The 15976-nt window shown below is 43.6% G+C and overlaps 1 protein-coding gene across 2 annotated transcripts in view; it reads right to left on the bottom strand.

Moving 5' to 3' along the window:
• Window positions 1-5053, bottom strand: part of Cpne4 (copine 4) — a 482133-nt gene extending 477080 nt beyond the window's left edge. The window contains exon 1 of one of the 2 annotated variants that reach the window (XM_048417340.3): window positions 4840-5053. In XM_048417340.3, coding sequence (XP_048273297.1) covers window positions 4840-4892 — 53 coding nt within the window. In that variant the 5' untranslated portion in view covers window positions 4893-5053. Of the gene's footprint in view, window positions 1-1744; window positions 2245-4839 lie in introns of those variants that run through there. The other variant, XM_048417341.3, reaches the window with a different exon arrangement.
• Window positions 5054-15976: the final 10923 nt, after the last annotated feature.

Genomic DNA, 15976 nt, shown 5'->3' with positions numbered 1-15976 from the left:
AAATCAAATGAGTTCGGCCCAGGGGCAGTTCAGGGAGGCAAATGGAAGCATCAGAAGTTATCTAATTTCAGAGAAACCTCTCTGAGTCTTGTCTCATCTTCAGCTAAGAAATGCGGTCTTCCTAAACTTGAAAGGCATTAAATAAAGTTGGCTCTTTGACTCTGGCTTTAAGGCAACTATGGCTAGGAAGTTTAACCTGTTACTGTGAACTATAAAGCAACCCCATGGATGCAAACATACCTCATACCTACCTACTTTGTAAAGAAAGTTTGAAGGGGCGGGGCTTAAACTGCTTTGCTATAAAGCAAAACGAACACAAACACCTTTAAAATTAGAGACTGTGAAGAACTGCTCAGAGGCTGGGAGTAAGGAGGACTCTGTTTGGAGCCAAGGTGGTTTTGTGGGTTTTGTTTAAATAAAGATGGGGTTTCATCTCAGTTTAAGAACACTTAAGCAGGGGCTAGAGAGGTGGCTTGCCAGCTGAGAACACTTAAGGACTCTGTAACAGCCCCAAATGCTGTTCAGGAAATGGAAAAACAAGTGATCCATAAGAAACCAGAGCAGCGCTTGGAAAATCCTTGCAAAGCAGTAATAAGAGGAAGCCCTTAGCTTGGTCTGCAGCGTTTCAAAGATAAAGTGTGAATTGTTGAAGCATTTCGGTTCCAGAGGCAGAGAGATTCTAGGAACTGGTTGGTCCACAGCAAGGGGGCTGGAAGGAGGCTGTACCTCTCTTAGAAACTTTCCCAGGGCTCTGTGTCCTCTTCCATCCCACCCCCACTTCACCTCTGGTGCTCTCATTTCCTTCCTCCGGCTCACTGAATTTTCACAGGTAATCCTCCCTAAGTCCCTGTCCTTACATCATCTCTACAGCCCCCTGCAGCCCCCTCTCTCTTCTCCAGTAGAACCTGGAAGACAGAATGAGAATAGGAACCTCGAAGCCTGCTTATCCTAAGAGGAAGAAGTGCCCATTCCTAAGACTATTCCTTAGATTCTGCCTGTTCCCACCCGACGCTGTTCAACTCAATTCGGTGTGGACCACTTTCGAATTGACCCCCTTGGACTCAGTTCTAGCAGTTCTGTTACCACCACCTAGTCAGAACCGTTTTCTGGCGTTTCTGGTTCCTCTTTACCACCTTGCTATTTTATTTAACCAAAAAGAAAAAAAAAATGCTGGAGACTGAACCAAATAAAGACATCCACGGGCAAATCCATGGGTGAGTTGTAAGCCTGATAGTCATGGACACAGTTAAATATTATTACGACCTCTTGGCAAAGAATGTAAAGAAGCAGGATCCAAACAGCAGGGGGTCAAGCCGTTGGCTAACATCACGATGTCCCACACCTTTCTCCTTTTCTTTCTGTCAGATGGGAAACAGCAACTTCAGCTTGGTCTCTGATCCCCTCCCCCTTCCCCTTTCTAAAACAATAATAATCCTCCCCCAAGCCAGTAGGACTTCCCCAGCCGAACCTCACCGAGGAGCCTTGGTCCCGCCTGGGGTATCCCTCTCCACTCCACCTGAGAGCGTAGAGTTATGTGAGAAAGCAGGTAAACGGTTGAAAGTTTTTTTTTTTTTTCTTTTTGCCTTTTAAGAAGGACTGCTGGTCCTGCCGCTGTTCAGAACAACAGCAACGACAAACAAGCCAGACTGGGTGAAAACCCAGTGCTTCTCAAAAGTTGGTCTGGCTACGCAGCAGCCCTGACGAGTTTGCAAGAACGCGGGGCTCGGAGTTGGCATCTACTCACCTGGGTGTGCCAGCCTCGGAGACTAGAAAGAGAATTCAGCCCGGGACAGGTCTGTCCCGCCCCCAGGATACAAAATCCGCCTTTGGAGTGGAGGTCCTGGATGGTGTAGTTGTAAAGAGGTCTTAGAAGGGTCGGGCTTCCCTCCTCCCTCTTTGGTCAGCTGGGGCCAGTTTAGCAACAGCCAAGAAGGATAAAGATGCTGGGAGGAGAGTTTGGTCGCTCTGGAAACCCCGACTCCATTCTTGGGGATGGGGGCGGGGGAAGAGGTGAACAGCGTGAAGGGAGCTGCCAGGCTCGGAAACTAGCAGAGTAAAGAGGAAGGAGCTGGGGAAGGAGGGAGGGAGCAGAGGAGTGAGAAAGGAAGGAGAGGAGGAAGGGAATGGGGTGAGGGTGGGAGATGGCAGCTTCTCACTGAGATTTCCACCTTCTGACGAAACCCTTGCGCCCAGCAGCCCGGCAAGATACTAGTTCCTAAGCCTCCTCTCCAGCGCCCCCTGGGGGGATTCTAGGGACTGAGCGACGCCCCGCCCTGAGCTCAGCCCTGGCGCTCTCCATGGTCCTGCCGCGCCCTCAGCCCTGATTCTCAGCTCAGCTTTGCAACTCCCACCAGCTCCCAAGAGGCACGTGATTCATTTCTCCTTAGTCCCTGATAAAGAGGTGGAATCACAGGAGCAGAGGGGAGAGAGTAGGAGCTATACTTTTTTGGCTTTTACATACATTCAAGGAAACTTCTTGACCAACTCAACTGTCACTAAAAGTGGGGGTGACGTTGAGTCCTTATTTGGTATTTACATGTCAATAAAGGCATGAATAAATGAACGGACAGCTAGTCTTCTCTTCACCTCAGAATGTTTTGATGAATACAAAACCTCACCAACAAAGAAATGCTTGGAGGATGTATGTTTAAAAATAGACCTTACGGCTGTGGTTGTAGCTCGGTTTGTAGAACGCTGTCCTAACACACAGGGGACTCGGTGGTTCAAGCACCAACATCATACAAAGTCAGGCATGGCATTGCATTCCTGTAACCCCAGCATTTGGGAGGTGAAGGGCTCAGAAGGTTGAAGTTACCCTGAATTATGTAGGGGGGTTGAAGTCAGCTTCAGCTAGAGATGCTGTCTCAAAGAGCCCCAACCAAAATAATAGGTCTTATTTAAGGAGCAACCACTACCACATATTATAAAGCACTTTGAGCACAGTATTGAGCATTTACACAAGAAGTGGCTGGGTTTGTTGCTTTGCTTTGTAGTTCCACTGAACAACATCTCTGTCCTTAGGAGGCAGTTTGGAAATGATGGCTTTTCTGTTACAAACATATTCAAAGTCAAATTCAGGCGAAGGAATGATGAAAAGGCACACCAGGCTGCTTTCATTTGTCTCCGCAGAAGTAGATAAACTAGACAACCAAAACCTCCCCACATATTGCCATAATCAGAATAAATTAGACTTCAAAATCCATAAAGTAAAATGAATAAAAGACTCTGGACTTGGGAATGATACAGGGTTAGAAGTGATGGGCAAGCACACGGGTGAGGGAGAAAGGGGTCTCCCTCTCTACCCGTTGAAATAGTACACAACACGGCAAGATCTCTCTTTAGGTGAAGGGCTTGGTTGTCAGCTTTACCCCGCTCCACTGTTCTCAGTTTCAAAGGCCAGAGAAGGATAAATGACAGGATTAAGGCAAAGGAGCCTCACAGATGATTCCAGAAAGGAAATGGGAAGACTTTTGAGAAGAAACAGCTTCCAGAAAAAAAAAATTAACATTTTCCTTTCTCCATTCACCTCACAGGCCATTCTACGATGGCATATTATGCCACAGCCTGGGAAAATAACCCTGAGAAAATCTGGCTGCGCATGGAGCTTACACATGTGTCTGTGGTTTGTCTTGACTGCAAACACCTGGGTCATGTGATTATGCACAAATCAGTCATTGAGGCCCTGGCATGTGAGGTCGCAATAAAGGACAGGCCCCAGTGTTTGGAGCATGAAATATGCTCACAACACCCCTGGAAACAAACTAGAGTTTCATCTGAGTCACACCGACTGCACTGGAAGGACTATCCTCCCAGGAACACTCAGGGTTTCTTCCTAGGGGAGGGGGATGGGTTCTAGGAAACTCACTGTCAGTCACCACCACGCCTGCCAATCCTTCCTAGATTGGATTCAGTAGCACGTGCCCTTAGAGATGAAGTCCGTGTTGGACTAAATCTGCAGAGATGAAATAAGGAAAAGAAAGGTCCGATTTGTTTTCCTTGCATGTTGACTGTGAACTCTAACCTTGAAATTCCACCGAGGGGATCCCCTCTGTTAACTGGTTCATGATTGGAGCCACAAAACCTAGGAGAGCATCTCCACTTAGCAGACAATTTAATACACAGCTATTAAATTTAAAAGAGTTTTTTTAATGTCTTATAGACCATTTCACACAAACCTCTTATTTTATAAGCAAGAGAAAGGCAGTTGCGATGTGCTGAACACATGTGATTTCTGGTATCAGCCTTATCCAGTGTTTCTCCTTATCGACCCATATTTTCAAGGCAGCCTTCCCAAGTAAGTTTTAACCTGTCTCCCGCAAACCTGATTCAGGGGGCTGGGATAACCAGATCGTGACTTAGTTGCTGCGTATTACTTGAAACAAGCTCTGAAGGTGCCCAGCAGCATCACCGTGGACTATGAAGAAGTTAGAGTCAAAACCAATAGAGAAAACCCTAGTACAGTTACCCCTCCCCCTTTGCATAGGCATGCAAACTAAACACAACACCAAAACTTGCGACTGCCAGCAGGCTTTGGCTCCCTAATTAGAAACAGTTGCCGGCAAGCCAGTGCGCAGAGCACGTGTGCAGCTTTATGCCAAGGTATTTTTTTTCCTTGAGGCATGACACTGAAGGTAAAAGCAAAGAGGCTTTTTGCAGGGTCCATGGGCAGAACTTACTCCCACCTCGCATACGAAACCAACAGCTGAGCCGCACGAACAATTTATAACCAGCTAATAGGCTGTCTTCTCCATCACTGCCCTACAGCGAGTTGCCCACCAACCAGCCAGAGTACCCTCAACAACTGTGAAATCAAAACCTCCCTTGCTCTGGGTCACTCACCGCCTCCCGACTCTCCTTTTCATGGATTCTGTGTTGCTGGGTTCTACAGCCATGGTTAAGGTTATCTAAAGCCAAGCTGCTGAACTCGGTGGCACCAACGTTCCCAAGCTGAAAGGAGGGCTTCTGCTGTGGGTGGCTTCACTTGCTGGGTCCGTTTGATAACATAAGGGAAGGCATCCGCTCTGTGTCCTATGCCAGTATGAAAGGCATCTCACCCAACAGGATGACAAGTCAAAGGCTGGAAGGGAGCCAGGGAACAAGAGGGAAGGGATATGAACTCTTCCCGGTGCAGTGGAGAGCATTTTTAAGGGTGGCAGATGATGAAGGGAAAAAAGCAGATGGAGAGTCGCTGCCCTGCATCAGAAACCTTGGCTCCTTCCCTGAGTGAGTCAGGGTGAGCATTTTGTTTTGAAATGGAGTTTCTGTTTTCTTTCTTTCGAACTGTAGGATGGTTACACACTCAACCAGTCAAGGCGACGGCTGTAAATAACAGGATTTATTTTTGAGACCGTGGATCAAAGCAAAGCCTTGAATCTCACCCCAGGGTTATTTATAGCCCGAAGGTGTGTCTTTTTTTTTTTTTCCTACTTCATGAAATTTTGAGAACTGGGGATAAGTTTTCCATGCCCTGCTGAGGTGGATGGTGTTGCTGGAAAGCAGAAAGGACTTTTCCAAGGAAGCCTTTCCAAGGCGTGAAGAGTCAAGGGAGAATTTGCGTCCCAAATGAATTCTGAATCACATGTTCCAAACTGAGACAGAGGTTACAGGGGCCCTGTATGACCTGTCAATGTCTCTAATACTCGATAACAAGCCATTCTATGGAGGGGAACCTGATGCTTTTGTCTGCCAATAGGTGGCATCAAAATCTCTCTAGCTTTTCCTCCCTAAATTTTAAAAGCCACGAGCACACGGCATTTTCTTCCTGAGGCTTTCCAGTTTCCTGCAACGGTGTTTGGATGGATGCTAATTGAGCCTGTTAATCACAGCAGGTCATCTTTTCATCTATGAAGAGAGACTCATTCACTTTTCTGAGCCTCAGTTTCCACATTGTAGACAGAAGGTTCTTGAATGGACCCCAAGACTTAGGATCCTGCTTCCCAAACACAAATCTTCTCATACACATCACATCACATGTCTGCAATAAACCCTCGGGACCTCATTCCTTTGGGTTGAAGGAACATTCGCATGCATTTAGCCCCTTGTTGGACATCCTGCTGTTTCCCCACCTCTATTCATATCTCTTTTGTTTTGTTTTGTTTTGTTTTGTGAAGAAAAGCACAATTTTCTGAAAGAGAGCAGTGTTCCCAGCCCCTGAGTCTATGATTTCCAGCCTTGCTTCTGGGTTGGTTAGTCATGTGACTCAGATCTAACCTATATACATTTGCATTCATTAAGTAGAATTAAAAATGTGTTTTTGCAGTTTTCCTAGCCCATACTGAAAGGCAGGAAGTCCTAGGTGGCTAGTAGCTAACATCTTGAAGAGTCCACACAGAACCCTGTCAGCCTTGTGGGAGGTCCTGCTGCTACTGACTGTTCAGGAGCATTACAGAAGGGAGTGGGGTGACTGACTCCACTGCACCATGTATTTACGACCTTGGCCCTTCTCTTGTTTCTACCCAGAGTGAAGCAGGTCAGACACTATAAGGCCACAGAGTAGCATTTGCTAAGACGGGCTGAGCAGAAAGATAAAAGGAGCCTGGGCTTTTGATACCCGGAAGACAACCATTATCTCCAGGTTTGTTTGTTAGGAGAAAAAGAAAGCCACCCATTGATTCAAGCCATTATTCACAGCTTTTTCTTCCTTAACACCAAATATTATTTCTAATTGATGTGTCCTCGGAACATTATGCAGACAACTTTGTATTTATGGTTTTAGGCAAACAAGGCTCTTTTTTGGTTTCTTTTATTTGGTCAGAGTGGAAGACTCGATGTTAGCTAAAGGAGACAAAGTAACGTGTACACCACGAGAGAGCATTATGGAACACTCAGTTCAAAACGCCAAAAGAGACGAAAGGAGCGCAGATGGGCATTAGCAGCAGCTGAGATGAATGTCTTCCAGTTTATCTTTTGGCTGAAAAGCAGCTATGACTTTTCCCGGAAGGGAGGTTGGTGGGTGAGGACAGAAAAGTGAAATAACTTACTGGGGCTAGGGACTTGACAAGATCATCATGGTGGCCTCTCAAGACAATCCAACACACTAAGCACCCATATCATCATCTATTTTGTTCATGAACTGAGGCCCAGGGATTGTAGCCTGTCAAAGGCTGCACAGCTGGTTGGCTCCAGTGCGAGTTTCACATCCAGATCTTACGGGTGGTTGCCACATCTCCTAATGAAATCCACTGGTGGGCGGAGGCTGCTTGTTCGTTTCCCGGCCACCCAGACCTAAAACAATCACACAGGAACTTTATTAATTAAAACACTGCTTAACCAATCACTTATGCATATTGCTTAGCTCCTATATCTTAAATTAACCCATTTCCATTATTTTACATTTTACCACAAGGCTCGTGATTTACTGGTAAGATTCCCCGGCATCTGTCTACTTCAGTGGCTACATGGAATCTCCCTGATTCTGCCTTCTTTCCTCCTCTACCTGCTTGGAATTCCTGCCTTACTCCATCCTGCCCTGCTGTAGACCAAAGCAGCTTTATTCATTAACCATAAAAGCAACACATATACAGAAGGACCTCCCACATCACCCACTACTTTGTGCTATTAGATTCTGGTTTGTGCTTGCTCATCTCAAGGCTCTTAGTGCAGTTGCTGTCATATCTTTGAACATGCCTCACTCTTCCCTACCATAAAAAGGTATTAACTCTCTTTATCTGTATGAACTCAGAGGTACTGTCAATCGCACACACACACACACACACACACACACACAGAGAGAGAGAGAGAGAGAGAGAGAGAGAGAGAGAGAGAGAGAGTCTTTTCTCTGGAAATTTGGGGGAATTCGGGCTAGGAATGGAAAATTTCATGAGTTGGAGGGGTGCTTCCTATTACCGGAATCTGGAAGAGACAGAGAGCAATTTGAAGTATACAAGATGTGAAGGGCGGAGAGAAAGGGTTTCGAGTTCAAAATGAAATTAACTAATTTTTTCCTTTTGCAACTCACAGAAGAAAGAAAATGAACAAAATTGCACTCTAATTCATAAACCCGTTCTAATGTAATAAGAAAGCCATGTAAATGGAACATAAAATTAATGGAGAAAATTAGGAATGAATAATATGACTAAAGAACTTAAACTCACAATCTCTCCAAGAGCAGATTGGTGATATTAAAGACAGAAGGAACTGAGAATGTAGCTCAGTGGTACAGAATCTACCTCATATATTAGTCATTCTTTTTATTATTGTGATTAAATAAGCATATTTAGACCCTAATTTGAGGGGACATAGTCCATCACGGTGTAGAAGGCATGGCGGTGAGCCACTCCACAGTGGCAGGAGCTTGGAGTAGCTAAGTGTTCAGACACCCATGAATCAGAAAGTAGATAATTGACAGAAAACAAGGCCTAGTCTACCCCTCAAGTCCCACCACTCAGCTAGAATCTGCCTCCTAATGCACAACTTCCCAAAACAACATGGTCAGTGAAAAACAAGTGTTCAAATACATGAATCTGTGGGGGACATATTAAATTGAAATCATAACATCTCCTATTTATAAGGTTATTGTGGGACAATGATCTTGTATCCTGCAAAGATTTGTCACTTGTATTGGTTTAATAAAATGCTGATTGGCCAGTAACCAGGTAGGAAGTATAGGCAGGGCAACCAGAATATGAGAATTCTGTGAAGAGGAAAGGCTCAGTCTGCAGTCGTCACCCAGACCAAGAGGAAACAAGATGAGAATGTCTCACTGATAAAAGGTACCAAACCACGTCGATAACACAGACAAGGATTATGGGTTAATGTAAGATATGAGTGTTAATAAGAAAGCCTGAGCTAATACGTCAGCCAATTGATAATTAATATAGGCCACTGTGTATTTCTTTGGGATTGAATTGCTGCAGGACCAGATGGGACAGAAACTTCAGTCAACATAAGGCAGTGAGCTCAGCTCCTGAAACTGGAAGCAAACTGAACACACACTCCAAACAAAAAGCATCAGAAAACAACTGATACTCTCCATGACCTGAATTACTGCAGAGAAGTTTTTTGAGTGTCTCAACTGTTTACTAAGAAACAAGAAATAAATTTTATGAATTCCTTTATAAAGACATTTTTAAAAAATGGTTAAATAGGTATTTGAGATCAAGTGATCACTAAGAATAGCTTAAATTCAAGGAGAGGGAACTTTCACCTGCCCCTTGGTGAGTGAGTGCTTATTTTAAGGACTTACCCTCCAGCCTACAGATGTCCAATTCTGTCCAGCTACCTGTATCTACCCACCCCAATATGGTAAAAACATATGAGAAATATGTGAAAATAGGACATACCAGGAAAATACATACCTCCTAACAGGAGATGAGGATTCAGCCAAATTTTGGATCTGGGGTCACTAATTAGCTAAGTCCTAAAATGTCCCTGTGGCCCTTTGGCCCAATCACAGGTTCATATACCACCATTTCTCCTAAGTCTATATCCAGCCCTGCTTCACTCAAGGAGAGAAGAGAGTCCTTTTCCAAAGGCCACACGGAGGCATCTTCAATTCTATCTCCTCCTTTCTCTACCGATTGAACTTCACCAATAACAAGAGGCAACCCAACACACCATTCTACTTCCTCAGCCACATAAATCAGCAGCAATAAATTTAGTTAACCTAGAATACTCAGAATTATATTATGATTTTCCCTCATTATTGTCTCTATATTATTTTTCTTGGACATTGTTTAACTCTACAGCTCAAGCTGAATTGGCACTTGGTATATGGTCCAGGCTGGCCTCATGCTTGTGGCAACCTTCTTGTTTCTGCCTACTATTTTCTGGCATTAAAAACAGGAGCCATCATGTCTAGGTTCATTTTGCTGCTACAATCAAATGCCAAAGATGTGGTCATTTATAATGAATATAAACTTATCCCTTTAAGCTCTACAGGCTGGAAGGTTCAAGACTAAGACCCAGAAGTTCTCCTAGCCAGAGAAGGTCCATTCTATCTGCCTCCAAGATGACACCTGTTGCTGTATTCCTAGAAGAGGATGCATGTTATGACTTCACCTGGTGTTAAAGAAGGAACAACAAGAGGACTGAATTGTGTGTGAAATCTCTTTCATAAAAGGATTTGTAAAACTGTGACCTCATTACCTCTCAGAGGCCCGACCTCATAATATCATTGCATTGATAACCCATAATATCATTGCAATGATGCAATATAATTGTATTGTATCATTTCATTGGTACAATGATAACCAAGGCAGTGCTTATCAATCAAGTCAGAGGGGACAGAAAAGAAACAAAGAAGGAGACACAAAGGGATTGGGCACACTGAAGAGGAAAGACTATCTATAGGTAAGTCCTGTGAAGATGAGCTAAGCAGTACTTGGAAATGGTTCCTAGGGGGTGACCCAAGAGCCCTCTCTAATAAGAACTGTGAACTATGAGAAAAGGTCTTGGGAAAATTCATATTCAGGACAGAAGGAATAGCTAGGCCAGAGGTGGAAACATCCTTAATAGCCAGTTCTAAAGGTTTAGTCAACAGATGATGAAGAAGTGATGCCAGACTCAGAAGGGGGATGTCAATATTAGGGAATATTTATTAGTTTTGTTAAATAGATGGCTTGGGCATCTAGTCTTGGCCAGGCTTCACTTTAGATACCAAGATTCACAAAGCAACATCTTATTCTTTAGAACATCAGAGCTCCAAAGAAGGTACAGCACAGAAATTAAAACCCAAAGGAGCCTTGATTAGAAATAACTTCCATCCATAGTCTGCAGAGATAGTAGCTCTCATTGACATCATTAGAGAAGAAGGGCTCTGGGTGTGAGCCCAGGAAACCAACACACAGAAGGTTATTTATGGAGGCAGTTGTCCATATGTGCACACAAGGGACTTAAAGGAAGAACAGGATTTGCCTCAGCATGCTCCCTTCCCTGATATGATCCACCATTCCCATTACATCGTTCTCTTAATGACTCTTCAGATTTGACCAGCATCTATCAAATGCTTTCAAGCACAAATGCTTTCATGTGTGTTATCTGGATGTTTGCTATCTTTTTTCTCTACAATAAATCTAGGGGGCACCACTGACCTCAGTAAGCAGAACATGTCTTTGAGAAGGATGTGGTTTACCCAGGAGGAGAGGCATTTTCCTGATGTGAGCTGGTTGTCCCTCGCAATGATCAGCCCCATAGGTTTGAATGGAAAGAGAAATACCTAAGATATCAGTAAAGTGAACCTCTGGGTGAGTCTTTGAGGGTGTTTGTGGAGAGGATTAAATTATGAGGGCTCTGATATAATGAATAAATTAATCCATTGGTTCGTATATTGATAATACAATGGCATTATTGGGAGGTGGCGCAACTTAGAAAATGATGCTCACTTTTGGAGTATGTCCTTGGGACTATATTCTGTGTTTACCTTTTCAGTCACTGTGATATGTGATGCTTTGTTCTGTCCCCCTTCCCTGCCATGAAGGGAATCAAACCCTCTGAAATGGTGAGCCAATATATACCCTTCCTCCTTTATGGTGTTTTTTCCTGAGTGTTTAGTTACAGGAACACAAAAGTTACTGATACATTTGGGAGAGGTCTGCTGCTTCCTAAGTCATGGAGTCAAACCCCCTATATGGCAATGTATCAAGGACCAACTTGGCAACATTTATACATTCCAGGGTAGGAGCGTGAAGATTAGAATTATTAAGCGAAAGTAACAGAGATATGAGAGAAATAAGAGAAGCAAAACAGCATGGGGGGGGGCAAGTTCAGTGAATAGTGAATCCATGTTTATTTTCCACATGTTTATATACTTCACTCCCAAAGGGGAGGGAGGCAGCAACAGACTTCATTAATATGGTATAAGGAATAGACTTGAACTCTCCAACCTTTGGTTCAGGTAGAATGGATCCAAAACATTAATTAATCACACCCTAGGTCAGGATTTCTCATTTGTAGCCACACCTGTTGTCAACAACTTTGAAAGAGCAAAAGTAAGCTCAAACTCTCTGACCTCCAGTCAAGGTGAGATGCTGTGACAGTCTGAATGTAATTAGCCCCAAAATCTAATAAGGAGTGGCACTATTAAGAGATGTAGCCTTGTTGGCAGGTGTGGTGTTGTTGGAGGAAGTATGTCACTGTAGAGGTGGGTTTGAAGTCTCAGATATGCTCAAAATACCATCCAATATCTCAGTTCACTTCCAGTTGACTGCAAGATGTAGGAAACTCAGCTCCTTCCCCAGTATCATGTCTGCCTGCATGCTACCATGTCTTCCCATGATGATAATGGACTAAACCTCTGAAAATGTAAGCCATCACAATTAAATGTTTTTCTTTTCTAAGAGCTGTTGTGGTCATGGTGTCTCTTCACAACACTAGAAACCCTAACTAAGACAGAAGGTACCAGGGAGTGGGGTGTTGCTGTGATAGGCCTGACTATGCTTTTGTTTGAAGGAATATGAACCCTGGACTAGATTGGACCTTGTGGATTAGAAAAGCATTGAATGCTTTAAGAGCTACTTAATGGGCCATACTAGCAGAAGCATGAACGATAGTTGTGCCGGGTGGGATTTGAACCGTGGGTACCTGGGTCGAGAGGTTTCAGAAGAAAGAATGTTAGCATGTGGCCTAGAGAATGGCCTTGTGATACTTTGGTGAATAATGTGGCTGCTTATTGTCCTTGTCCAAAAGTCTTTCTGAGGCTAAAGTGAAGAATTTTGCATTAATTCCTTTGGCAGAAGAAATCTCAAAACAGTCCACTATAGATGCCATCATGTGATTATTAGTGTTAACTCTAATGAAGATATATAATGAAGAGAAGCAAGCTGAGCAAGAAAGCATATTTGAGGAGAAAATGAGCACCAGGAGGTGGAATGATGGTTAACTCCTATCTTCAAAGAAATTAACAGATTAAGAAATGGAATAAAGGGAGTGGTGACCTCAGGAAAAGATTACACTCAGCTAAATTTCCAACTTGTGAAAAGGAATTAAAGAAAACTTAGAGAAGGATGTGGTGTTATACACCTTTAATCCCAGCACTGGGAAGGCAAAGGTTGGGAGATCTCTCAGTTTGAGTCCAGCCTAATCTACAAAGCAAGTTCCAGAACAGCCGATCTTAAACCGTGAAGGAAGTCATGGAAAGCAAAAAGTTGGTGAGTATGTAATTGAACAAGGGGACCATGTTCCAGTCCCAATAAGGAGCAGAACTTGACAGCTTTGGCCAATCAGTTCTCTGGCTTTAAGAGTCATGAATAGAAGAAAGGGATTATGGTATTTGCCTCCTTGTCTAATGAAAGCTGCTGAGGCCAGGCATGCATCAGAGGTGTGCTTGAATGGAGGCCCAGAGGGGCCGTTACATGAAACTCTGAATGTGAAGCCTAGATTGCCTTGGAGACTCTAAGGTGTTGGAGATACCAGTGCTATAGAATACCTGCCAAAGAATGCTGTCAGCAGAAAGGGGAACCAGCCCAAGAGAAAGAAGTGTGTTGCAGTTCATCAAAACTGAATGGGGTTGGAGATCTGAAGATTGCTTTGACATCAGACATGAAGATGCAGAGTTTGGAGTTTGCTCGGCTGGTTTTCAGTCTTGCTTTGCTCCAGCATTTCCTCACCATGCTCACTTCCCTATGTTTTAGAAAGGTAATGTATTTCCTGTGCCATTATATGTTAGAAGTATGTGAATACTTTTTTAATTCTGATTTTATAAAGGATTGCAATTAAGAGATTACATGAACTTTCCTGTGTTTTTTTTGAGCCAGAACTTTTGTAAAACAAAGGAAACCATCCATTGGGTGAATAAGCAGCCCACAGAATGGGAACAAGTCTGTGTCAACCATTCTTCTGTTAGGAGGCCAGTTTCTAGAACATATGAAGAACTAACTAAATAAATAAATAAATAACACCAAGTAAATGCTCTATTTTTAAAAGAAAGGATATAGAAATAAATAGATTTCTCAAAAGAAAAATTACAAATAGCTAGCAAAGACTTAAAAATATGTTCAACATCCTTAGTCATCAAGAAGATGCAAAGGAAAGCTGCTTTAGGATTCATTCCATCTCACCCTTGTCAGAATATCTGCCATCCAGAAAACAAATAACAACAAAGGGTATTGTGCATGTGGGGGGATGTGAGCCTTGGTGCATCCTCGGTAGGTGTGGAAACCACAGCCTGGAGGTTTCTCAACAAACTAGGAATAAAACTACTGTGTGTCCCAATGTAAAGTTCACTGACATATATTCAAAGAAATGTATATCCTGCTATAAAGACACTTGCTCACCCATATTCATTGCTACTTTAGTTAAGAGTAGCTAAGAGATGGGAACAGCCTAAATGTTCATCACTGATGAAAGGATAATAAAAATGTGATCCATTTACACAATGGAATACTGTTAAAATAAGAAAATTTACAGGTAAGTGGATAAAACTAGAAAAAAAAATGTGCTGAGTGAAGTAACCCAGAGCAAGAAAAACAAATGCTGGATATTCACTCTTTGTGGGTCCTAAACTTCTTTAGCTTTATTTAACATGGAGTGCCTGTGGAAGTCAGGGACCTAGAAAGGGGATATAGCTAGGGAGGTTCCCTAATGGGGGGAGGAGGGGCTAGCAGAGCACAGGCAAAGGGAAACAGAGAGGGGAACACTGGAGTGGGAAGGCTTAAGCAGGGATGGAGGTAAGGGAATTGGGGAGATGAAGCTATAGGAGGGGAATTAACCGGAATAAAAGGCATATTAAAAAGCTCTATGGAAACCTATCTTATAACACAAAACAGAAAAGAGATAATAGAGGAGTTAGTTACCCTACAAGACTAGATAAGGCTGCCCTTAGAGGGTTGCTAAACAGAATTCCCAGTCCCAGGTGTGAGATACCTGCACAGGAGCTGATCAAGGAGACCTCTACCCCTGAAACAATACAGGCTCTTGTCAGCCCTCTTGGCTAATTACCAGAACCAGAGGCAAAGCTGTATCCTCTTATCTATACTTTGGTTACAAGATCTAGGAAAGCAAAGTGGAACTCCCTCACGGCTGACTGGCTGTCACAGAGCCAGGAGGCGCTAAGCAGGGGCAGGGGTCGGAGGGCATCAGTGGTCTTACCCAGCTGTGGATGCTATGAACCCAAGACACCAATCCCAGGCAAGCTGTGGCCACTATACAACAGTGGCACAACCGTGGTATGGAATAAACAACTGCCCTCAGATTGGGTCTGAACCCCCACTCTATGGGAGGAAACCCATGTCTGGTACTGTAATCTTGGTTAATAACCCATGCCTGAGGAGGTCATAAGCCCAAGTGGGGAACTTACTACAATTGTGTGGTGGTTTGAAAGACAACAACCCCAGTTGGTGGAGCTATCTGGAAAAGATTAGGAGGCATGACCTTGTTAGAAGAGATGTGCCACTGCGGACTTTGAGATTTTAAGACTCATGCCTTTCCCAGTGTAGTCTCTGCCTCCTGGTTACGGATCGCGATGTGAGCTCTCAACTGTTCCTGCCACAGTACCTTTGCTCTGCCATAATGAACTCTAACCCTCTGAAACCGTAAGCCCAATGTAAAGCTTTATTTTAAAGTTTGCTTTGGTCATGATATTTTGACACAAAAATAGGAAAGGAAACAAATACACGTTGCTTAACTAAATTGATGTAGCATCAAAATGTATGCCAAATATCTAGTTTAGCGCTGGAGACAAGAACTACTGTCGGCATGAGCAGGAAAGCCTCTCAGAGCAGAGATCCATGGCTGCTCAAGATGCTAAGAATAGGTGACAATTGAGGGCTCAGTCCTACACAAGACATTGATACCACCCCCTCGAAGGCTTGGGGACCCCTGCAGAAGAAGGGGTGGGAAGTGTGTAGAAGATGGAGTGAAAGACTACAGGGAAATTCCACAGTCTAGACTAGATAAGTCATTTCAGTTATGAACCCATGACTACAGTTACCTGCATGGGGTTGACACAAAACTGAAACTGTAAAAATCAAGCTTAGAAGGCAGGACTCATGTGAAGGGGCGTGGTCGATCGATAATTAACCAGGCCAACTCAATACAAAAA

The sequence above is a fragment of the Myodes glareolus genome, chromosome 4, assembly GCF_982192425.1.
Source record: "Myodes glareolus chromosome 4, mMyoGla1.1, whole genome shotgun sequence".
Taxonomy (NCBI): Eukaryota; Metazoa; Chordata; class Mammalia; order Rodentia; family Cricetidae; genus Myodes; species Myodes glareolus.
This window is presented reverse-complemented; position numbering and strand designations above follow the sequence as displayed.